This window comes from Vitis vinifera, chromosome 13, assembly GCF_030704535.1.
Source record: "Vitis vinifera cultivar Pinot Noir 40024 chromosome 13, ASM3070453v1".
NCBI classification, from domain to species: Eukaryota; Viridiplantae; Streptophyta; class Magnoliopsida; order Vitales; family Vitaceae; genus Vitis; species Vitis vinifera.
Genome location: NC_081817.1, coordinates 16,056,390 through 16,082,579, shown reverse-complemented (window position 1 = coordinate 16,082,579; position 26,190 = coordinate 16,056,390). Strand labels below are relative to the sequence as shown.

General features: G+C 35.0%; 1 protein-coding gene across 1 annotated transcript; it reads right to left on the bottom strand.

Annotated features, from left to right (window-relative positions):
* Positions 1-665: 665 nt before the first annotated feature.
* LOC100266389 (ABSCISIC ACID-INSENSITIVE 5-like protein 2) lies at positions 666-25,551 on the bottom strand. Its single transcript, XM_002265711.5, has 4 exons — positions 25,356-25,551; positions 23,996-25,013; positions 23,810-23,881; positions 666-1,569 (listed from the first exon to the last, which is right to left on the bottom strand). The coding sequence occupies exons 2-4, from the start codon at positions 24,818-24,820 to the stop codon at positions 1,489-1,491; spliced, it is 978 nt and encodes a 325-aa protein (XP_002265747.1). The 5' UTR covers positions 24,821-25,013; positions 25,356-25,551; the 3' UTR covers positions 666-1,488.
* Positions 25,552-26,190: the final 639 nt, after the last annotated feature.

Here is a 26,190-nt window from a genome sequence, read left to right as displayed (position 1 = left end):
TTAAAAGCATTCAGGATTTTTTAAAGGAAAATTTGACTAAAAGTATTAATATTTGATGTAGTATTTATTTACTACCATTTTTTTTATTTTTGGAAAATAGAAAACAGAGCTTAAAACATTCATCATCAATGTTTAAAATATTTTCATTTTCTAATAATAAATTTATTTGTATTCTCTAATAATAAATTAGGTTTTGCTTTATTGGTGTTAAAATATTAGAACTCCCGAGTGAATACCGACCTATTTGTTAACTATTTTTGACAGTTATTTTCTATTCTTTAAAACAATAAATAAATAAATAAATAATAATAGAAAAACACGTTTAACAACCAAAATGTTTTTAATTCTTAAAAATAAAAAATAAAAATATTTTTAAATAACATATATTAATTATTTTGTATTATTTTCAGGATGTTTTAAAACATAATTATAAAAATAAAAAATAAAAAAATTGACATAAAATTAATTTTTAAAACATATTTTAAAATATTATAAACAAATTAAAAACATTTTAAGTTTCTATATAGACTTTTGTTTTACAAAACACTAAAACAGTTTTCAAAAACTAGTCTTTAAAAATATTTTTTAAAATTGTTTTTGAAAACAATTACCAAACAAACCTTTAAATTCTTATACTTAATTAATTTACCATAAACAACATAATATAATAGAGAAAATAAAAATAAAAACATATTTTTCATTTGCTTTGGTCCGTCCCATCGACACAGGTTTTTACATAAGAAGCTAGAGATGCACATTGACTCTTACAACACACACTTCAAAGAAACGACTACTAGTCCCCATTCATAATACACATGGGCGTCTCCCTTAGGAAAAGTGAAAACAGAACAATGTCTTATTTTGCTCTACTGCACTTATTCTCAACCATGATTTTTTCAATGCAAATTCACGCCCAACAAGAGCTGCATGCTACTTCCTGAGAGAACCTAGACACCCCCACAAGGCCCAACTCAGAAGAATTAGCTAAAAGTTAAGATCTAATTTTAACTTAATACAATCTTAGCCAATCCTCATCACCACCACCCTCAAGCAAAATGGAGAATCGAGAGCACATGAACTTTTTTTAAGTCAAAAAGATTTGAGAGGTTCAGAGGCACAGAGAACAGCCTATATATTAAACATCTGTAGAAACTCAAAACTACGAATTTGGAGGCAAATCTTAAGAGACAATAGGAAATGTAAAATGGTCCCATCTGAATTTCTAGTTCAACTCATTCCATATAAATGAAGATAGAGGCGAAACCTCAAGCCAAGGGGAAGAAAACACCATCCCCACCAGAAGCCACCATCGCCGGGCTAGTCCCAGGAGACCCAGAGATTGCACCTTATACCACCATCCACCTTAGAGCAAACCTTTTTTTTTTTTTTTTAATAATTAAATAGGTAAGGCAACTTAGAGCAAACTTTAGACAAGAAGCACCCCATATGCATCATATCTACAAAACTGCTACTAATAGGTACATAATGTCAGAATGGGGCTGAACTCGTTCTGCGAAGCTGGTATTTGGGTTCCGGGGGTGGTGCACTTGGCAGCATCTTCTCCAGCTCCTGCAAGTCATAAAATAATAACATATAAATATACAACTAATTATCAAATAAAGAGGAGAATCATGTAAAAACCATACAAAATGGATTGTATACCTAATGGCCTACATTTATTGTCAAGATTCAGCACTGCTTTGTGAACACCAGTCAAGAAGTAGACCATGACACACAGTTGAAGTCATTTCCACGCTTAAGTGGGTTGATATCAGGTACACAAATTTGATTTACCCAATTCAATTTTTTTTTTTTTTTTTTGGAGGTTCTTGTATTTACCAAATGAAGGAATGTCTTCATGCCATTCCTTCATTTGTAGACTGCCTATTCGGAGCCATCTATTTTTCAACTTGAAATAATCCCCTAATCCTCTTCTATCAGTTCAATCTCTTCAAAAAGCATTACTGTCTTCCTTTGAAAGATAAAATATGCTATTTGTTGATAATTAAATGATACAAGTGAGGCAACCGAATTAATTGACTCTCATTTTTCCTTCTTAGTTTGCATCCATTTGAATTAAGATGTATCAAGTGACTTGCCTGCTGGACTGCCCAGAATGGATCAGTAGTGGTATCCTGGTTGATTTTTAAGAAGCAAGATTTTAAATACAGGATGTTCTTATAGAGAGGTATCCTCTCAAACAGCCCACTCTACTCTAGGTTTAATAAATTCTGAACCAGTAACCTCGTTTTTTTCCCTTCCTTTCTCTAAAGGAGATTCTGAAATTAATAATCCTAGGGAGGTATCCTCCCTAATTGCCCACTCTACCTTAGGTCTAATAAATTCTGAACCAGTAACCATTTTTTTCTTTTTCTCCTTCCTAAACTGAGATTCTGAAACCAATAATCCAGGGCCCATACTCTTCCATATGTGTTCTACTTCTACCTATAGTAAGAAGCTATCCACAAGTCTCTCAGATTAAAGAACCTCTGCATATATAATGGGGCCTGATGCTGGCCAATCAAATAAAAACATATCACAGGACCTTATTCTAAATTTTTTTTCCAGTCCATATAATAATTATAGTGCACAATTGATGATTAAATAAAGATATCTAACCAAAACCAGGGCAATGAGAATCTGAATTCCAATGCAGTAAGTACAAATGCAGCACTATGGCTTAAGGTTTTTAAGGTTATTCCTAGGATTATAATCTAGTTAATTAACATTGAGAACCCTCCTCCCTCAATGAACCTTCAAATTAAAAAAAACAAAATCCATTACAAGGCATCTAGTCGTGCCAAGATAATTGTCTCCCAAGGAAAGACAAGGCATAGCAATACCTAGGTGACAAAAAATGTGCTTTCATCCGTACCTTTACAAACATTGTCATACTCAAACAAATTATAATTGTAAAGAAGCAAACAAAAACTTTTATCTTAAATTGTGGAATTTCAGCATTGCATCTCCCTGAACTTGTATCCACTAAAAGTATAAAGAACAACACATTTAAGTACATAAATGCACAACTGAATTCTACTTTTCATATTTTAAGAAGATACTGAGAAAAGGCACAAGACAGTGAGAAATACAAGGCAGATGGTCTATTGCCATCTCAGCACAACCACCTGATTCCAAAAGGCTGCATGAATTCATACTCATTAACTGTCATACCTATTTGTTTACAGTCAGAATATATGACTTGATGTTTCATTCAATATGCCAATATTTAAGAATGTTTCTTACAGTAATGTGTTAGTGATCCATAAACCCTCCATTCCATAAGATTTAAAACCATCTAATTACAGCTAGTAAATGAAGAAACTACCAGTAAACAGCACAAATCATACTCATTATCTAGCATAAAACCATATCAAACACCAAGTTCAAACCCTATTGCTTAAGAAGCCAAGCTTGGGAAACATTAGGCCCCACTCAATTAGCCTTATGAACAGTTGAGGAAAATGTTTTGCAGTAGTAACATGCTCCATTGGAAAACTAAGGGAGGTTCGAATATTAGGATCTTATGTTTTGGGGACATCTTAAGATTCTTTACATGCCTCCACAAAGGTTGTAAAAAAAGAGACTGGGGATCATGTTGGTCACCAATCTTGGAACTAGTGTAAGATGGTTGAAGAGCCTCTTCCAAGAAAAAAATTAGAGAGGTTATCTTTCAGATAGACATGGTGATTCTTTATGTATCCCGTGTTCCAAGAAGAGAACATTAGAGAGGTTATCTTTCATGTGACTAAGAGGATTCTCTATACATCTTGTGATAACTGTATGGTAAAGCCTTCATTTGAAAGTAGTTCTAATGGTGCTGTGGGAAACATGATTGATTATGCATCCTGTGATTAGAAAGACTTACAGCTGCACTAGTATTGGATTAAACGTTAACTTTGTGGTTAGGACTTCACATCCTTGTCTATGAAAAGCCATATGGGAGAGGTACTAGGAGTTCATTTAGCAAGTACTTGTTGTTGGTAGTGTATTGAAGGTTCATTTCTAGGAGGGAATGTGATGGATAACCAGCAGTCTTGTTACCCTTGTCTACACCACCTATCTGGCATGAGAAGCTTCTATTACCATCAATTTTTCTTTCTCCCATAATTTCCCTTTATGGAACTTTAAATTTCCAAAGAAACCTCAGTACCAAGAAATTGTTACTTCGCTGCACCTCTCTTGTCTTTTATTGCATTTGCAAAACACTTGTAATGTAGGACAGCAGAAGCAATATAAGTAACAAGGAAATTTAGATAAGAAGAGAGAAGGAAAAAAGAAAGAAAGAAAGTGGGTGAGAAAGGAATAGAAATTAAATAAGGAATCTAGAAAAGTAAACAGAGAAAAAAAAGTAGCAAATTTTCTGAACATGTAATAAGAATAAGAATCCCTCCTACCCCCCTAAGGACTATAATGAACTTGAAATTCTTGATCCCCATCAACTTACCTATCCCAGTCTTTTCTGGACAGGAGATGTAGGGATTGGTCTTAAATGGCTTATTCTTTTACAAATTCTTCTTTTCCACCCTCTATGTAAGTGCTAGTTAAATTCATTTCCCTCAAATCACGTTTATTTGGACATCTAAGAATCCTTCAAAAGTTAGAGACTTCACATGGCTAGTGATGAATAACAAGGTTAATGCTAATGATTTGCTCCAAATCTTAGAAGGCCTTTTATACATGGAGAGTGGAAATCTATTCACCACATTTCCCCCATTGCCCTGTTGCCTAAGAGTTATGACAGAGGTTATTTTTATTGGCAAGTGTCATGTGGGTTGCCTACCAAGATATCTTTTTTCCCTTGATGGGGGTCTCCAACCTTGCTGTGTAGGGGAATTCTATGATTGTTCTTTCTTGGGTATCCATGGCATATCATTAGTTGCATCGATCTTTCTAGAGATTTTGTCATTCCTTTGCTTGGAAGCATATGGTAGCTAGACAGGAATCCAATGTACTTGCAAAAAGGGGAACTGCTCATTTCTTCAGTTTGTTGGAGATTTTATGCTCCCTCTTATAGAGAATTGGGTTGTTCCTTCCCTTGGAAATCTAGGGAGGCAAATATAATAGTAATAATTATATAAAATCACAAGTGCTATGAAGCCTTAAACCCTCCCCAACTTTTCAATAAAGTTTAAGGATGGATTCCCAATCTTCAAAAAATCCAATGATTAAAGATTTTAGGAGATAAATTTTTAGAACAAGCATTAAAAAATCCAAAGCTTCAAAACTTCTTCAATCTGTCCCATCCATAAGCACCTGAATAAGTACAAAAAGGCCATTGTCCAAATCAAGTTTTTCCTCTTGCCAAAGAAACCTATCATGCTAGCTAACTAGAATGTTCCTAAGGCAAAGCCAACTAAACTCCCAAAAATGGGAAATTAAAATAAAAAATAAAGAACAAAAACTAAAAAAACCATATGTTATGCACACTGTAGACAAATGAGAGTATGGTAAGCTGACTCCTTTTGTTTACACAAGCAGCACCAATTACAAGAATTCTACCTCTTATCATAAGTTGGCTACAACCAAGAATCATTTTCCAGACTGTTTTCCGCAAAGAAAAGAAAAAGCAAACTTCACATCAAACTTTCCAGAAAAAGGAAAAATTGGTTTACAACAGCAATTTATCAAAGAAAAGTAAACTTTCTACCTTCCCTCCCCCTACAAACAACCAAACAATTCTCTCTACCCTCATGGAGCTTATCGGCCCTTTATCTTTTTTTAACGATATTTGTGCTTTTTATGCTTTCTATGCTTTTCCTTTTCCATTTTGTGCTTCTAGAAGGATCCCCCCTTCCTTGCTTGTCCTTTTCCCCTCTCTATTGATATACCTTATATCTCCTAAAAATAAAATTTAAGAAAAAGACACTTTGATTTTTTCACTTTCTTTCAACCAACTAAAAAAAAGAGTTGATCTACAGTTTATGCCATTAACACAAGTAAGCAAGTCATTATCTCAGCCTCAATGGCTAACCTAAGCCCTACCAGCTTGGAGAAACCCTTAACAACTTCACCATATTGGTTTCTTAAAATGTGACCAATCCTCATTTGTAACGAGTTTCCTACACACAACCACCAAACTTAAACTTACAATAACCAAATGGAGGAGGTTCACAGTCCATCCTTACCCTCTGTACCTTCCAAACAGAACAAGCAGCCTCCTGTCAAGCATTGAATGAAGGAAGGTTTGAGGGAGGGAGGCAGGCTTGGGCAAGGGGAATCAAAGCCATAGCACAAGAAAGAAGCCGTTCATCTAGTCTAATCATGAAGGATTACTAACCTTAATTTGAACAATTAGCTTACTGCATAAGAAGACAATCCAAACAGTCTTGTATAGGTAGCTACATCAGTGCCCTGCAAGCTAAGATACGTACCCATGTTCAACTTATTCCCCATCATTCCTCAGACAAGCAATTTCTGTTACATCTCTGCAAGATGATATACATGGGATAGGGGTGTAACTTGAGTGGGTTGACCCAAACCCAACCCACTTTTACATGGGTTTGGACAACCATTTTTAATAGTTGGGTTGGGCTTCGATGAAGCTTTTTCAATCCAAACTCAATTTATGTTGGGCTTGGACCACGGATCGGACAACCCAAAGTCTAAACCAAATCTGAGTTAATTATTTTATAACATTTATGATTTATATTATTCTATATAATAACATTCATTTTATTTATTTTCCTTTTAGATTTTTAAGCAAAGATATCTAATTATTATAACCTTCTAGGGGACTAGCCATCCCTTAGAAGGTATGGTTTACAAGATCATTAATTCCTAATGAAATGGATGTAGCAATGACTTGCTAGAAACTCAAAGTCTTTACTTGATCCAGGACTTGTGATGTATATGTCATTCTTAAGTGATCTATCAATTTATTAACAAGTCAATTCATGGCAGTTCCTTTTGTCACTTTATTGTGAAAGACCAAATTGGCCCTTTCTGCCATAAGTACTTCCATATTCCATCTACCATTTTATTTTTTCAAGAAAGACATTTACTTTTTATTATCTGAAAAAATTTTCCATTTACTATTTAAATTTTAGTACAAATATATAGAATTTTCTTTTTTAAAAAATAAAAAATAAAAAAACATTGTGATGGATTTTGAATCATAAAACTCAATCAATCCAACCAATCTAAGTCTAATTCAACCAACTCAACCTAAACTTAGAAAAATGAGGTGGGATTGTGCTTAAATTGAGCATCTTGGGTTAAAGATCAGGTTGGGTTGAGCTTGGATTAATTATTTCTTAATTGAGGTTGGGATTAGGTTGGTCATCAAACCCGACTCAACTGCCCAAATTACAACCTTAGTTAAAATGCTCCTTAGCATGAACAAGCACATTAATAATTAAATTTAGAGAATATATTCCATCTATTTGGAACTTGATCTACTTTTTTTCTTCTCATCGAGCCTCAATCACAAAACCTTTTATAGATATTCCTTTGTTTCTTTTAGTGTTGGATTGGAAAAATGTTTGCTTCTCAAACAAGTCGATGAAGAAACTTATGATTGGTTGGTTCCCCACCCCACTAGGTTCAATAAAGTTAATAAAGTTAAAACTTTGATGGATGTTCTTTAGGTAACCCTGGTTAGATGGGGTATTGGGGGCTCAATTAGAGATTATTTTGACATAGTGTGTTGAGAGCTTTCTCTATGTAGGCAAGTGTAGGATTGACTATTGAGGTAGAGATTTTGACATTGCCATGGGCAAAAGCTTTAGGCCTCTCTAACTTAACTGTAGAGAGAGATTCTGCTACTGTCATATCTTAGGTCATTAATAAGGAAAGAGATCCATAGAAGTTTGACAATTGAATGTGCAAGATCTTAGATGTTGTCAGTGAGTTAGGTTATTCCCTCTCTTAGGTTCTTTGTTCAACCAACCAAGTTGTAGACTAGTTAGCTAAAAAAGAAGTTATGCCTTTAGCGTCCTTTGTTAGTGACTTGCTTCCCCCTTGAGTGTGCTGAATTTCTCTTATTTGTATTTCTTCCCCCTAGCAAGGCTTGACACTTGGTTACTTTGTAACATTTCTCATACATCCTTGAAGCATTGCCCGTTCTTATACTTATCATTTTAAAATACTAAAAGTGGATCTCTCTCTCTCTCTCTCTCTCTCTCTCTCTATATATATATATATATATATATATACCATCCAAACTGAACCACTTGCCACTACTAACCTAGTTTTCTCCTATCCAATCAAGCCACTAACTCCTATAAAAGACAAATGACAAACATGCCAAGATTTACTATTTAATTGTGACAACATGCACTTAGCTTGAATATCAATTTTAAAGCACAAAACTCTTATTGCTTGAAGGCAATTGGGTAGACAATGGCAAAGATGGTCTCATAATAAGGAGGGCCAAATTAGAATCACTAACACAATCATACTTCTTCATGCCTTGACAAATTGACAAATCCAACTAGTAGCTAGTGGGAGTTATATCTACACAGGCCATTGTAACAGAGTCAAATTAAGTATTAATGATTTTCTATCAAGCCAATTACTATTTTTTATTCTTCGGATGAAATATTATATTAGGTATTGAATGGTTATAATCCCTTGGATCCACTACGTAGGATCTGAATATGTCAACAATATCACTAATAAGACAAAGAAAGGCCAAGGGTTCTTTAGCAATTGCTTTTGTTTGATGTTCTTTGGATGCTGCCAGCCACTGTGAGAGAGACTTTGTTAGGATGGCATGGATCCTCCTTCACTAAAATCTATAAGAAAGTGTAGAGAGCTGCTCCTTTATGCATCTTTGGGATAATTTGGGAAGAGAGAAATCTATTGAAAAAAAAGAAATCTTCTTATTTACTCGTTGAAAAATTAGTACAAATATATATATATATAACTTTTAAACTTGTACAATAAATGAAAACAAAATAAAACATCTTACCTACTCCTAAAATTCTTCCTATAAATCCTCTAAATTACAACTTCCCTAATTTACACAATCAATTAATTTAAATATCCACAAAATCAGGAATAAATCAAATGAACTTCATGAAATTAGGAACAATTATCGGACTCCAACGCTGCCCCTCAAGTTGGTTCAAAGAAATCTTCCATTCCCAGCTTGCCAACCATAGAGTTGAATGTAGGATTTTGAACTCCATTTGTGAAGACATCAGGTAGTTGTAGTTTGGATGCAACAAACAAAGTGCAAATCAATTCACTATCAATCTTTTCCTTAATGAAACGATATCAATCTCAACATATTTAGTCATATCATATCGTACTGGGTTGTGAGCAATGTTTATTGCAGCATTCGTCAGAATATGATTCCATGGGATTCTCAAGATTCACTTGTAGTTCCCTCAACAGACCCTTTAATCACATGGGTTCACAAATGCCAAGGTTCATAGCTTGAAACTCAACTTTAGCACTAGATTGAGCAACTACTTGTTGCTTTTTGCTTCACTAAGTAACCAAGTTGCCTCGCACAAAACTATAGTACCCTAAGTAGATCTCCTTTCAATGATAGAACCTGCCCAATCTGCATCTATGTAAGTATCAACTCTAAGGTGATTGTTCTTTGAGAACAATAAACCTTTTCCTGGAGTTGACTTCACATGCCTCAAGATTCTTAAAATTGCATCCATATGAAATTCTAAGGGGGAGTGCATAAACTGACTTACCATACTAACAGCATATGCTCTATTTGATCTTGTGTGGGACAAATAAATTAATCTCCCAACAAGTCTTTCTTTGATACCTCCCTTTGCCGACTAGTATTCCTTCAACGATAGCGCCTAATTGATGATTTTGATCAATAGGTGTACCCATAGGTTTGCATCCTAGCATCATAATTTTATTTAGCAAATCAAGGATCCCTTTTTGATCTTGCCACCTCAATGCCAAGAAAATATCTCAGATTTCCAAGATCTTTAATTTCGAATTCTTTTGCCAACTTTCCCTTAAGATTCTACATCATCTCCAATGACAAATTATGTCATCCACATAAACAACAAGTGTTATAATCCTTTTTTCTAGTGATTGTTGGATGAAAAGGGCATGATCTCCTTGGCTTTGGTGATAACCAAATGCTTTAAAAAACAAAATATAATCAATTAACTAATTTTTTTTACTATTTGAAAAAATCAATTATCAATTGTCAAATTTGATCTAAGCAAAATAAAATCAATTATCAATTATCTAATTTTAAAATAAAATCAATCATCTAATTTTAAAATAAAATCAATTATCTAATTTCATCTATATAAAATGGCAAAATAAAAATCAATTATCTATTATCTTAATTTTATCTAATTTGAGAGTTTTCATCATTAAAAAGGGAAAAAAAAAACAAAAAAACAAGAGTATTTTTATAAAAACATGTTTTTAATGTTAATAAAAAACAAAAGGGAAAGTGAGAGATCTTGTTGGAGGCAAAGTGAAGATGTTGAAGCTACCTTGGCTGAAGTGAGCCGTTTTCAATGGTTTTGAGAAGCTTGAGATGTGGTCGTCGACAATAAGGTCAGAGTTAAAGTTAAGTCTCGTCCCCCACCCCCACCCCTAAAGTGTCCTAAGACTTCATTCTCCATGGGTTGTTTTAGGTTGAAAGACATCATTTTTTTTTTCTTTTAAATGGATTTATTTATTGGTCCAGCCACCTCTACAACACGTAGAAGGTTTAAGCCTCATGCTCTGATGCATTGAAGGCAAGCTGGAAGTGCACCTTAGGTACACTTGGACTCTAGAGGCGCATGCCTTTTCTGAGTCTAGTTTTTTTTAAATGCTTCAACGCATTTTTGGAATGCTTCACTCTAAGGAGCACCCTAAAGACGCCTCACTAACGCCTTTAAAAACATTGGCCAAATTTGAGAAGAGACTTAGTGAATCTCTCAAACCAAGCTTGAGGAGACTGCTTCAAACCATACAATGATTTTTTCAATCTACACACCTTTCCACTGTTAAATTTTTCCTTCAAAAGCAAAAGGCAAATCCATAAATACTTCTTCCAAGTTCCAACGCAAAAATTCATTTTTTATATCAAATTATTGTAGAGGCCAATCAAAATTTGCTGCTAAGGATAAAAGAGCCCTAATGGAATTCATATTTTTCATGGGTGCAAAAGTTTTTTAGTAGTCAATTCCATAGGTTTGTGTGTATTCCTTTGCTACTAACCTAGCTTTATACCTCTCAATTGAATAATCAGCTTTGTATTAAACAGTGAGCACCCACTTACATCCCACTGAATTTTTTTCTTTGGACAAATCAACAATATCACATGTTTCATTCTTATACAAGGTTTTCATTTCCTCATATATAGCCTCCTTCCACCTAGGATCACTTAGAGCCTCTTGTACATTTTTAGGAAATCAATCCAAGGACAAAGGAGCAGTAAAGGCTTTATATTGGTGGCAAAGTCTATGATAGGATAGAAAGCTTGACAAAGGATGTTTAGTATAACTTCTAACATCTTTCCAAATAGCCATAGGAATATCAAGATCAATATCAAAACTATGATTAAGAAGAGAGAGATTAGAAGGCTTAGATATACCTAATTTTGGAGTTGATGATTGGTCGTGTGTGAGAGAGATCAGGTCTTGGTCTTACATTGGTAGTCTTGGCCTCCTAGAGTGAACCATCAAGTCTAAATCAGCATTTTCTACCACTGCTGGTCATACATTCTCCACCTCCTCTACATCACCATGTTCAATAGCATGACTCCAAATAAAGGAAGCATCCAAAACTAATTTTCCTACAATATTTTCTCCCCTAAAGATTACATTTATGGTAATCAGGCTGGTTTTCAAAAAACCTAACATTTTCAAAAAACCTAACATCCATAGAGACAAATTTCCTCTGTGTAGGTGGATAATAGCACTTATACCCTTTTTGTGTGGAAGAATAGCCCAAAAATTTACACTTAGTGGCTTTGGGATCAAGTTTGGATCTATTTTTGTTTGGGAAACGGATAAATATAGTACAACCAAAGACTTTGGGGGGAAGAGAACCAAGGCAATTTATGTGAGGTAGGTATTTTTTAGGATGTCTATTGGAGTCTTGGAGTTTAAGGTTTTTGTGGGCATTCTATTGATAAGTTAGCCAGTTGTAAGTACTACATCTCCCCAAAATAACTTAGAAACGTTTCTAGCAAACATTAGGGCTCTAGCTACCTCCAACAAATGTCGATTCTTCCTTTCGACTGCCCCATTTTGTTGAGGAGTACCTACACAAGAGGTTTAATGAATAATCCTATTCCCCAAGAAATAATTTCCAAGGGTTTGTTTTAAATATTCCTCTCCATTATCCAACCTCACAACTTGTAATTTTGCCTATGGAACTATTTAAGGGTGAGGATAGTACCGGATTTTTCTTTTAGGAGATAGATCCACGTGGTTCGAGTATAGTCATCAATAAAACTTAAGAACCATTTGCTCATAAATGACAAGGAACTTGTGAATGGCCCCTAAACATCAATACGGATGAGAGAAAAAGGAATTTCACTTATTTTATCGCTCAAAGGATAAGAAATACGATTGTTTTTCAATAACTCACAGACCTCACATTGGAATTTACAAGGATCTAAGTTGACATATAATTTAGGGTATAAAGTTTTCAAAGAGAAAAAACTCAAATGCCCTAATGCATTAACCAGAGTTCACTTTCTTTTCTTGTGTTTCCTTTTAGTTGATGAACTTGAATCCTTCCTTGCTCCTCGATAACTAAGTAATAAAGACCCTCTCTCTCTTTAGCACTTCCAATCATCTTCCCCATAGTTAGGTCCAAAAACACACAGTGAATTGGAAAAAAAGTTACAAAACAATTTTGAGATTTCGTTAATTTACTGATGGACAATAAGTTACAAGACATATTTGGGATATGCAAAACAAATGAAAGAGTGATATTATGAGAGACTAAAACATTGCCTCTACCACTAATGGGAGTCAAAGATCCATTAGCAACCTATACTTTTTGGTTACCAAAACATGGAATGTAGGATAGAGAAACATTAGACTCTTCAATCATAAGATCAGTTGCCCCTAAATAAAAAATACAAGGGCTAAAGTACCAAGAGTTGTTTCAAAAGTACTTGATTGTGCAAAAGAACAAGAAGTGGAGAAAGAGGAAACCTCAGATTTTCCCATAATCTTATACAAGAAATCTAGTTGTTCTGTTGTGAAAGGGAGGGTATTTAAGGTTGATGTTGAACTTGGTGTCTTGATTGATAGTACATTAATTGTCTCACACTGAAATCCTTTGTTGTTTTTGAACTGATTGTTGCCCTTGTGTCTATCCTTGGCCCTTGATTGTGGCTTTCCATGCAATTTTCAACAAGTCTCTCTAGTGTGTCTTGGCTTATTCCAATGATCACACCATTTAGTCTCAGTTTCTCCCCCTTTTTAAAGTCTTGGATTGTTGTCCTAAGTTGTATTGAGTGTTGAATTTTCTTATGGAGTTGGTTCCATCATGACAGTCCTTCTAGACTCTTCAATGCGCTCAATAGGAATAAACTTCACGTAAAGATGGAAGATGATATTATCCAAGTATTTGACCTCTTACCTGATCCAATTGTGGTTTTAATCCAGCCAAAAACTAAAAGATTTGATCTTGTTTAATCATCTCAGCTAGCCTTGTTGCATTTGCTGTGGATTCCATTTCAATATGTTGATAGAGATCCAACTCTTGCCACAAGACCTTCAATGTGTTGTAGTAGGTCGTTATTGAGAGACCTTTCTGCTCGGTGACATGGATCAGGGTCATTAGTTCATAGATCTGAGTAGCATCTCATTTCTTCGAGTATCTTTGTGACACAGCATCCCAAACCTCCTTAGCCGAAGAAAGAAACAAAAAAGGTTTGCCAATTTCTGGTTGCATTGAATACAGCATTCATGACATTATCATGGAATTTTCAGCATCCCATGATTCAAAAGATGGATCAAATTGTTTTGGTAACTCAATGGTACCATGTAAATATCCTATTTTCCCTCTACTTTTAAGGAAAAGTTTTGCAAATTGAGACCACTCAAGATAGTTATGCCTATTAAGCTTCTTTGTTGTAATCTTAAGTGTGGGATTATCAAAATGGGTGGTTGTCTTGGGCTGGTTCAAGAAGATTCCAACAGAAGTTTCTTCCGCCATTGGTAGAAGAAAACTAAGGCAGGGATAAATAAGGGTTGATGGCAATAGAAGGTTGCAAATATAATAGGCAATCAAGGCCAAGAAGAAGAAAAAATTGCCAGAAGCCTTTTTTCAGCTTTGATACCATGTTGGAAAATAAAAATGCATTGGAAAATAAGAAATCTTCTCATTCACTCATTGAAAAGTTAGTACAAATATATATATATACAACTTTCAAACTTGTACAATAAATGAAAACAGAATAAGACAACTAACCTATTCCTAAAATTCTTCCTACAAATCCTTTAAATTATTACTTCCTTTCTTTTTTTTGGATAAGTAAGAGATTGTGTTAATAAAAACACCAAAAAACACACAAGAGTACATAGTTCATATACAAGGAGCACCAAGCAAAAATAAAAAATAGGGAACAAAAAATACTCCCTCCCTCAACCGCAACCCAGCCAATCTATGAAATCAATCAAATGTGTATACCCTCCTCCTATATACACTTTGACCCACACATAGAAATTGTTACGGAATAAATTTTTTAGCCTTTGATCAAACAACTTCCTTACTTTTTTAGTCAACTAATTTAAATATGCACAAAATCATGAATAAATCAAATAAACTCCATGAAACAATAATTGGATTCCAACAAAATCATAGGTCATTATAGAATAAGGAGTAGTTTGTCTATTTTCTAAAGAGTTCTTTCCTTAGTAATCTCTTTATAAAGTTATACATAGGTTTTATTTTTATTGGTTTATAAAGTTATCCATAGGTGAAGACACAATGTCTTTAATTGATTTCATTGATTGGTTAGGTCCTCATTAAGGGAGAGACTTGTTTTTTGCTCTCCCGTTTTGGTGGTTCCTTGGCACCTTCTTTTGTTGTTTCTTTGGTGCTTGTACATAAAATCATACCATTGCTCATCAGAAAAAGAGATAAAAAAAAAAAAGGACAAAGGTCATATACTTAGGTCAGGACAACTTTTCTTAACTAAAGCCATCACTTATTGCAGCAAGACTGAGATATGACCAGATCAGAAATGCAATCCAGTTCACTGTTCAAACTTGAAACTCAAATGAATATAAACACATTATGCTGCCTACTTTAGAAGTTTGTTGTAGTTAGTTCTCCAACCAGTCTTCCACCATTGCACTCACTATATCATCAAATGCCATTCTCTCCAGTACTAACCCCAATGGTTCAAATACTTACCACTAACATGCAGAAAAAATTAGATCAAGAGGTTGGCCAGCAGAGTCAAAATTGACATTTTCCTCTCCTAGAACCGCTATGAACCAATAGAATCTTGAATCACCTTGCCTCAAGCTCTTGAAGACCATGAAGACAAAGAAACACGTTTCTTACGGGGTTTTGACTTTGTATTTTATGTAAATAGGTTTAAATCTGGGAACAATGTAATTCCTGATTTTTTGTGATTTAATCCCTGATTCATAGGGATTAGTTTACTGATTTATAGGGATTTGGTTTAGGGTAGTTTTAGTTTTATATAACACTCCTAGGGCTTATCTTTTTTTTATATAACCAGATGAGTTTTGTGTTTAGAATAATAAGATTTTCTTCTCAACTTTTCCATATGATATCAAAGCCTTAGGCTCCCAGAATTCACATTCCTTTGTCCTTTGTTAACCTGGTTTTCTTCTTAAGACCTAGCAGTCTTCTTTATCCGAGTTTCTGGTTCTTTGCCCCTTATTCAATCAAAGTTTCTAGTTCTTTGCTCCTTCAATTCAAAAGAAAAAGAAAAAATCCACCATGTCCAAGACATTTGAAGCCACCAACATTCCTGCAGTACAACCAATTGAAGGGCTGCCAAATCAGTCCAATGGGGAGCTTCAAAGCATTCACACCACATATTGATTGAATTGGAAGAATTATTTGCAGTGGTCACAAATTGTGAAGACGTTCTTGAAGGGGAAAAGAAAAATGAATCACTTGTTGGGTACGGGACCAGAGCAAAGTGATTCCAACTTTCAGATTTGGGATGAGGAAGACTCCATGATTATGTCATGGCTTTGGAATTTGATGCTACCTGAGATTAGTAGCACTTTCATGTTTTTGTCCACGGCTAAAGGAATTTGATGCTACCTGAGACAGACTTACTCAAAGATATGTGATGTAGCAGAGATAATTGAGATAACGACAGAGATTTCAGCCACCAAACAAGGTGAGCAATTTGTGACTGAATATGACAATCTCCTAAAAAATTTGTGGTAAGAGATGGATCATTATCAATGCATTCAAATGAAGGATAGTGAGGATGCTGCCATATTGAAAAGCTTTGTTGAGAAAGAACGAATTTTCGAATTCCTTGCTGGTCTAAATCTGGAGTTTGATCAAGTTCAAGTTCATAAATGAAACTATTTCCATAATTTGGGCAGAGGAAGGAAGAAGAGGTGTAATGATGAATGAAACACCTATGGTAGAAAGCTCAGCTATGTTGTCAAATGCCGGAAATATGAAGAATGTTGTTGCAGAAAATCAGCTGAATGCTGCAAACAAACGACCAGATTCATTCAGGTGGTGCAATTACTACAAGAAACCTGGGCACACCAAGGATATGTGCTGGAAGTTGCATGGAAGAACACTAAACTTCAACAATAATAATAGGGGATGGAGACCTAACAGCGGACAGCAGCAAAAAGTTCAAGGACAGGCAAATTTCACCAATAGCAATCCACCAAACGATGAGAATGAGACCCCAATAGATGGAGAGTTCAAGGAGGATATTGAGAGGCTGAAAAGATTGTTAGAATCATCAGAAAAACCCTCTGGTGCTTGCTCCTTAGCACTTTCAGGTAAGAGGTTTGTTTCTCATGCATTCAATGTCTCAAACTCTCCTCTTTCAAATTCCTGGGTCATTGATTCAGATGCCATGGACCATATGACCACTCTGCTTTGAAATTCAGCTCCTACACACCTTGCCCAAGTAACAAGAAAATTTCCATAGCAGATGGCTTTTTGACAACAGTAGCTGATCAAGGAAAAATTCATATAAATTCGTCTCTTACATTAGAGAATGTCTTTCATGTTCCAAACTTTCAACTAATCTTGTGTCCATACATCGGATTAACAAATATATGAATTATCGTATAGTCTTTTACCCTTCTCATTGTGTTTTTCAGGACCAAAGTTCAGGGAAGACGATTGGATTTGCTAAGGAAAAAAGGGGCTTTATTATCTTGATGTACCAAGTGATCAAAATAGGATTGAGAACAAATTTCCTTTGCCATTCTTGACTAAAAGCTCCATCTCAAATAAGGACAAAATTTGGCTTTATCATCTCCATTTAGGACACCCTTCCTTTAATATACTCAGAGTTTTATTTCCTTCATTGCTAAAGAATTGGATGTAGAGAGCTTTCATTGTAAAGTATGTGAACTTGCAAAGCATCATTGTGCTTCTTTTCCAATTAGCAATAAAAGAACCTCTATTCCTTTTTCTCTTATTCATGGTAATGTTTGGGGGCCATCTAAGGTTCCTAATATTTCAGGGGCTAGCTTGTTTGTTGTGTTTATTGATTATTGTACTCATGTGTCTTGGATCTTTCTTCTTAAACAGAAATCTTATGTGAGTAGAGCCTTTCCAAACCTTCATAACATGATCAAAACTCAATTTGGTGTAAGCATAAAGAAGTTTAGGTCTAATAATGCCCAAGACTACTTTAATCAGGTTTTGTCCCCTTGTTTTGCGAAAGAAGGGATTATTCATGAGTCATCTTGCATTAGTACACCCCCAACAAAACAAGGTTGCCAAAAGAAAAAATAGCCATCTTCTTGTTGTTACTCGTGCCTTCTAATTTCAAAAAAATGTTCCTAAACACTATTGGGGGGAGGTAGTGCTTACAGCCGCCCACTTGATCAATAGGTTACCTTCTCAAGTTTTGGGGTTCAAGAGTCTTATGCAAGTGTTTTCTTAGTTTTTTCCCGACGTCAATACCTCAAAATAATCTCACTCCTAGAATCTTTGGTTGTGTCTCATTTGTCCACATTCATGATCATAACAGGGGAAAGTTAGATCCACGTGCTCTTAAATGCATTTTTATAGGATATTCTTCAACACAAAAGGGTTATAAATGTTACCATCCCCCTTCTAGGAAACTTTTTGTTTCTGTCAATGTGACCTTTGTTGAAAGAGAGGATTATTCTACCCGTCCTTATCTTCAGGAGGAGACATCATTCATGGAAGATAAGGACAACGATTCATTCTTACTTGACTTGCCCTCCATTTCACAATCTCCCTCATCCAAGCCCATAGTCAGTCCCAATCACCCTCTTGTTTTGCCCACTATCGAAGCATCCTCTTCTAATCCCATGTTATTGACTAAGGAAAGTGCAACTCACAATCCTATTGGACCACTACAGGTATACTCAAGGAGAAAAGAATTTGTTGTTGAACCTATGCAAATACAAAAGTTGAAACCAATCTCTGAAAATGAGGTCAATGCTTTACCAAAATCTTCTTTTGATAATTCTTGTGCTACCATTGATAATAATGATCTTGATCTACCCATTGCTCGCACGAAAGGTACACAAGATTGTACTAAACACCATTTATACCCATTAGCTCAGTTTGTATCCTATGATAGACTGTCACATTCCTATCGAGCCTTCCTTACCCAACTAAACACTGTTACTATTCCTAAAACCCTACCTAAGCCATTAAATAATAAAAAGTGGAGACAAGCCATGAGTGTTGAGATGGAAGCACTAGAAAAAAATAAAACATGGGAGTAGTAGAGTTGCCAAAAGGAAAGAATCCGGCAGGTTGTAAGTGGGTTTTTACTGTAAAATACAAGTCGGATGGATCAATTGAGAGGTATAAAGCAAGGCTTGCTGCCAAGGGATATACCCAAACTTATGGAGTAGATTATTTAAAGGCCTTCACACCCGTAGCTAAGATGAATACAGTTCGGATGTTGTTATCCTTGGCTGCCAACTTTGAGTGGAATTTGCAACAATTTCATGTCAAGAATGCTTTCTTACAAGAGGATCTTGAAGAAAAAATCTATATGGAAGTTCCTTCTGGATTTGGCAAGAATCTAGAAGGTAGATGAATGTGTAAGCTTAACAAGGTTTTGCATGGTTTGAAACAATCTCCTCAAACTTGGTTTGGGAGATTTGCGAAGGTGATGATTACCAATGGATGCGCAAAGTCAAGGTGATCACACTTTATTTATCAAACATTCAGCTTCAAGGGGAATTACGGCCTTGTTAGTTTATGTGGACAATATAATTATGACTGGAAACTATGAGAAGGAAAGAAACAATTTGAGGAAGTGGTTGATGAAAGAGTTTGAAATTAAAGAACTAGGCCTATTGAAGTACTTCTTGGGTATTAAGGTGGCACGGTCACAACAGGGAATTTTTGTATCCCAACAGTAGTACATACTAGATTTGTTGAAGGAAATTAGGAAGTTAGCTTGTAAACCAGCAAACATGCCTATTGAGACTAATCACAAGCTTGGTGATAATAATAACGATGCTAGTGTGGATCAGGAAACTATCAAAGATTAGTGGGTCAATTGATCTACTTGTTACACACAAAACCTACTATTTCAAATGTTGTTAGTGTGGTGAGTCAATTTAGGCACAATCCTAAGGAAGAACATCTCCAAACAGTTCACTGAATACTACACTATCTCAAAGGAATGCCAGAAAAAGAGATTCTATTCAAGAAAGGAACAAGTTTGACACTTGAAGCCTATACGGATGTTAATTATACAAGATTTATGGTTGATAGATGCTCAATATTGGGTTATTGTACATTCCTTGGTGGAAACCTAGTAACATGGAGGAGTAAAAAGCAGAATGTAGTAGCAAGGTCAAGCGTCAAGGCAAAACTTAGAGCAATGGCACTTGGGATTTGTGAATTACAATGGCTGAAAATAATTTTAGAAGATCTGAAGATTAACTGTGAAGCACCTCTAAAACTCTACTGCAACAACAAATCAACAATCAATATTGCACATAATCCCATGCAACATGACCAGATCAAAAATGAGGAGGTAGACAAACACTTTATCAAAGAAAAATTGGAGTGGTCTCATCTGCACACCGTACGAGACCCTCAACCAATCAACTAGCAAATGTGTTTACCACGGGTCTAAACAATACTGTGTTTCAAGCAATAATTGACAAGAAGGCAATGCATGATATTCACTCACCAGCTCGAGGGGGAGTGTGGAGAAACACATTTCTTATGGGGTTTTGACTTTGTATTTTATGTAAATAGGTTTAAATATGGGAGATAATGTAATTCCTAATTTTTTGGAATTTGATCCCTGATTTATAGGGATTTAGTTTACTGATTTACAGGGATTTGGTTTATGATAGTCTTAGTTTTAGATAACACTCCTAGGGCTTATCCATTTTGTATATAACCAGATGCTGTTTAGAATAATAAGATTTTCTTCTCAACTTTTCCACAGTTAGCAGTGAATGTGTTGTTTCAGAGAGCATATTGCTACTTTACATATGCCTTCTACAACCTTAAAATTACCTTCAAATTGTTCCATTCACCACCAAATGGTATTCCAAGTCCAAATAAACTTCTTCCATTCTTTAGAATAATGTTCTATTTTCCTCATCAGAGAAAGAGAGAGAGAGAGAGAGAGGGTCTTTTCCAATTTTATTTTATTTTTTAATCTTTTATTCTCTGGAAATGACACTCCATTCTGCATATAAACATAATCTATAGGCTTTTAAAACCCACAAAAGCCTTTAAACATGTTGTAATCAATGTAGTGACCCACTAAGATTAAATCCATCCTCAAAACCAGCAGAATCACTAAAAGTAAGAAAATGAAACAATATTTAATGGCTCCTAATAATGCTACAATTGTTAAACTAAGTTAATTTCCACGTTATTTTCTTACATTCCATGTCTTATAGACCATCATAATTTCTAAGTTTTGGCAAGTCAACTTGGTCATCCATATGACCAAAAGTTGTGCTCCTAAGTAGAATCATTGGAAAACAATAGGGCCATCACCTAGGCCTCCAGCCACTTTTACAACTATGGTAGGATGAGGTACAAAGGATAACCCAAAGTAGGGGCAGATTTATCTCTTTGGATAATTTGACATCAGTAATGAAGCCATACCTAATTGAGAAAGAATTTCTACCAGTAATGCATGTACCACAATTAAAAACTTTCTAACTAAGGCCTTGCAAAATTCTTTGCCAATTAAAGCCTAATGCTGATCTGTTGGAGACACCACCAAGTATAGTCTAATCCTGTATTCCCAACATTAAAATTTTATTTCCTCTTTTGGCACTATTAAAAGCATTGTGAGTAATGAAGATCAATTATGGGAACACCTTTCTCATTGACTGATGGAAAGAAATCATATGCAGTCAACAACCTGCAATTTTATTAATTAATATAATTATTATGTAACCAATTTTCGTTTCTTTTCTCATTAAGAAAGGTTTCTACAGGCATACAACTATCTACACACAATAAAATGATATAGCATACATCTATTCAAGTATTTTTTTTTTTTATGATAAGTAAATGAATTTCATTAATAAAAAAGAGACGCTAAAATAGCGACTCTAAGTATACAAAACCTATACACCCGCCATCAAAGGCCAAAAGACAAAAAAAACCCGATTGCCACAAGCCTACTTAGAACCCAACTAATAAATAAAATTAGCTATAGTTAGAGGGCAATCGTCTATGAACAACTTACATCTATTCAAGTATATATCTTACCTTTTGATTAAATAGAAATACAATATTCATACCCTTAAGGCATAATAAAGAAGCTCATATTTCTTGAAGATTTGTCCTGTAAACTGGGCGTACACGCTCATTAGATATTAATCAACCATCGCATGCTATTTTTTCCATCATGCGATATCGATTTTGTGTGGAAAGAAAAAGAAGGCCCTAATGTCAGAACTTACAAGAATTATCCTACAGCAGAATATATAAATAAATAAATAAATATATATATATATATATATATGCACACATCAAATTACCCATCAAATGCAGTTTGCTATCATCCAAATAGCAATTATATGTCCATCAGATGCACAATTGCAAATCACAGTGGTTCTTTATCAAATGATGGATGAAGCCGTGGAAAAAGCTGAAGAATGAGATAATGAAAAGCATGGGAACAGTGATAAACTGATATACCCATGGAAGGGAGGAAATAAAAGGAGGTGGTGGATCAAACCCATTAGACCCTAAACTAGTCAAATGTCATTGATTCCAAGGTCAATTTTATAATTTTTGTTTTGAGTTTCATTTATATATTTTACTATAGGCATCTTCTAGGGTTCTTGTTGCTTCAAATTATCACATTAATGAGTATTTTACTATTCATTTAGATTGAGTTGGCATTGGGTTTTTATAATTCAAAAGATCACAGATCATGTTACCAGATATCCAACTGACTCAAATCTTTGTATCTATGTCAGGCCTCAAAAGATGGATTGTACCTAAACTGGGTAAAAATTTCATTTAGCATGTGTAGACTGCAAAGATAAGAAGGGAGAATCCCTCCCAAAACTCAAAATAGACATTTTAGCTTCCAAAAGGATTCATGTCAAAATTATCTAAGTCTAACAACAGGTGCTTCTACAGTTCCACTAATTCACCATTATAAACTCTGTTGTTTATCGTCTGCATGTTCATAGTTGACAGTAATAGTTCAGAAACCAATAACCAGAAGACTACACATTTACAGCAACAATCTGAATGATACTGACATAAGAAATCAGGCAACAAGATAATACAGCAATAAAACAGAGAAACACATTTAAGAATATCCTATTAACAAAATAAAATAAAAAATGCAAAAGAAACCTGAAAGGACATTTATGAACCATTAACTGATATCACAAACAAATGTCAGCATGAAGGCATTCTCAACAGATGCAAGTAGCATGAATGTATAAAATTAAGGAAATTAGATCTAATAAAACTTCATTTTTTTTTTTGATAGATAAATATTTGTCCCCACTGGGACTTCAACCCGGAGCCTCTCACAAACCCTCCCCATCCCTTTACCACTTGAGTCAGGCCTTAAGGGCCTAACAAAGTTCCATTGAAAACCCACCTTTCTATGGAAACAATGTTCAAATGAGAAACAGAAAAATCTACTAAATTTTTCAAGAGTCCAGATTCTTTCCATTTCCTATTTCCTTCCAAACCAAACAGGAAAAGGAAATAATTTTAAGAAACATCTTTCCTACCCTCCATCTATCTACCCAACCATATAAAAGTTTTTGATTGTTTGCAAGAGAAATAGCCATGACCAAATTAGCATATCAATCCTACAAATTTCATTCAAATGATCATCCCATAAAGCTTTTAGAATCTGTAGAGTTTAACAACAAGCAAGCAAACAAGAGCTCTATGCCTCCTACAGATTCGAATAATTGTTTGAGTTTGCAGAAAGCGTTCAACTGCTGGTACTTAATTAGATGAAATGTCTGCTAAATTAGCATGTATAACAGCTATCTCTGGTTAAAACGAATTTGGTATTGAATCATAATGCATATATGTTATTGTTATCAACTTAACAATGGGAAGGAAAAAAAATAACAGAAAACTGACAGTTTGGATTATATCTTACCGGCTTCAATTTCTTTCATCAATTCAGAAAGAACTTAGGAATGTTCAAGAAAATGAATTAAAGAAATAAAGGGGAAATAGTATTTTAGAAGAAAATACATACCTTTCGTTTCCTTAGCCTTTCATTTTCCTCTTCCAGACGTGAAACTTTGTTCTCCAGTTCATTTGTGTAAGCCTGTTCATCATCAACTCTAAGCTTATTAAGAATGCAAAACAAAAGAAGAAATGAAATGAAAAAACTAAATAACAGTGCGGTGGAGTTCAGAAAAACAGAAAACCGACAGCCAACCTGCTTCCTGGCCCTTGAACGGGCAGCAGATTCCCGATTCTTGATCATCCTCTTCTGTCTCCTCTCAACAGTTTTCTCAATCATATCCTCTTGGGAAACTCTTTTCCTCCCAGGTGCCTGTGTATCTGATAAAGCTCCCATCAATGGAGAAGATAAGGCCACTTGGTTGTCAGGATATGTCACATCCATGACAGAGCTAGGTCCCATGGGTAGCGGCTGCGGCATTGGCTGGCCTGGCATATAAACCCCTATCATATTCTGTTGCGGATGCGGAAATTGTGGTTGTGGGTACTGCATCCACTGACCCTGCTGTGGGAATTGTGGCCCTACATTAGGATCAACCCCAATAACAGTACCAGCAATCTTTTTATCTGATGGTTCAGCGACAACTCCCGCCTTTACCAGGAAATCCTCCAATGTCATCTCCCCCAAAGTAGGCTGCCTCTCCCGAGATTTCTTCTCTTCACTGTTCTTGCCATGCCCTTGTATATCTCGCCAGACCTCATCAACTGTCTTCTTGCTAAGAGCACCTGTCAATGACAGGCTAGGCTCTCGTTGCAGAGCAGATTGGTTACTCAAACCTGCACCCTCAGCATCCATACCCACAGAATTATTAGCCTCAACCGTCCACACATTCTTGAGAAGCTCATCAAGGTTCATACTAGTCAGCGGTTTCCCCAAGTCTCCTAACTGATTTTGAACCTCATCAAGTGTTAAACTATACATTGAGTTTTGCCGTGCCAATGGCTGAAACTGAGATTGTTTACCATTACCAGTACCACCACCGCCACCACCACCTTGAGACCCCATAGTCTGAATCCCCATTCAACAACCCCCACCTAATTCATCAATTCAACTTCCAAAATCCCAATCTCAAAACCCTAAAATCCCTATATATGAACAGCAAGAACAGCACAAACCCTAGAATGTGCCAAAAGATCCCACCTCAACCACCAATCCACAAACCCCAAAAACCCAACAAATGAATCAAACCCATCAATCCATTTTCAATCCTCCCCTGTTCAAATGAAACCAAAACGTCAACAGAGCATTCAACAAAAAACGTCACCGAGGATCAAAAAGCACAAATCTTTCACATGCAACATCCACATGGCATAACCACAAGCAATTTTCAAGCCCTAAAACCCAACCCCAATGCCCATCAAAGTCCCAAGCCCAAAATAAAATAAAAGGGAAAACAAAAAATCAATCATAAGAATAGAAAAAACTCATTTCCAGATAAACGAACAGGAACTTAGAAAAAAGGAGTACATTTTCTGACGCAAAGATCAAAAACAAGGAAACCAGAATAAATAAAATCACAAAGAAAAAATGGAAAAGAAAAATCAGTGGTACTTACTTGACATAGTGCTGTTTGGATCTAAAAAAAAAGTGAAAGGATTCGAGGTTTAGGGTGAGGAAGTTCTTGTGCTCAGGCGAAATTAGCAGGCATGTTTAGAGGGTTGGAGGTTTGGAGGGGACAAACACAAAACCAAGTGCATTTTTTATATATATATATATGTAAGGAAAAGGGCAAATGTCTCCCACGACTCAATTTAATTGGTGGAATTCTTTTTTAGCCGTTTTTTATTTTTATATTACGTTTATAATATGATATATTGTATGTTTGCGACCTTCCACACGGTCCCATCCCCAACTGACCAGATTTTTGTCCAATTCTCCTACTTTAGATATTTCTATCCCTTCTTTTTTATTCTTTTCATTACTCGACTTAAAATCATATCCTTCTCTCACTAAATTTGTCCCATCTACCTTTTCTTCTGCTGAAAAAGACATTCAATCAATTTTGTGATGAATATTATGGATTCATGGATTGGGAGCCATTTTGCTAAATGGGTTTTTCATTTACTAGTTAAGATTAGGTAACCGTACTTGTTTCTATTACATTCTATCATATTAAATATCTCAATCTAGCCTTTATTGATCTTTATTAATAATAATTTTATTAAAAATATTTTTATAAAACTATAGTATTTGAGTATAAAAAAATATTTTTAATAATATTCTTATATTTTATTAATTTATCAAGGTTTTTTTTTTTGAAATATTATATTTAATATCACTTTTATCATAATTAAGCAAATTAAATATTTGATTTTATGAACTAACTATTTTTCATATATTTTGTTTAAATAAGGAAAATTCATAAAAATTTACCTATTTTTTTAAAAATA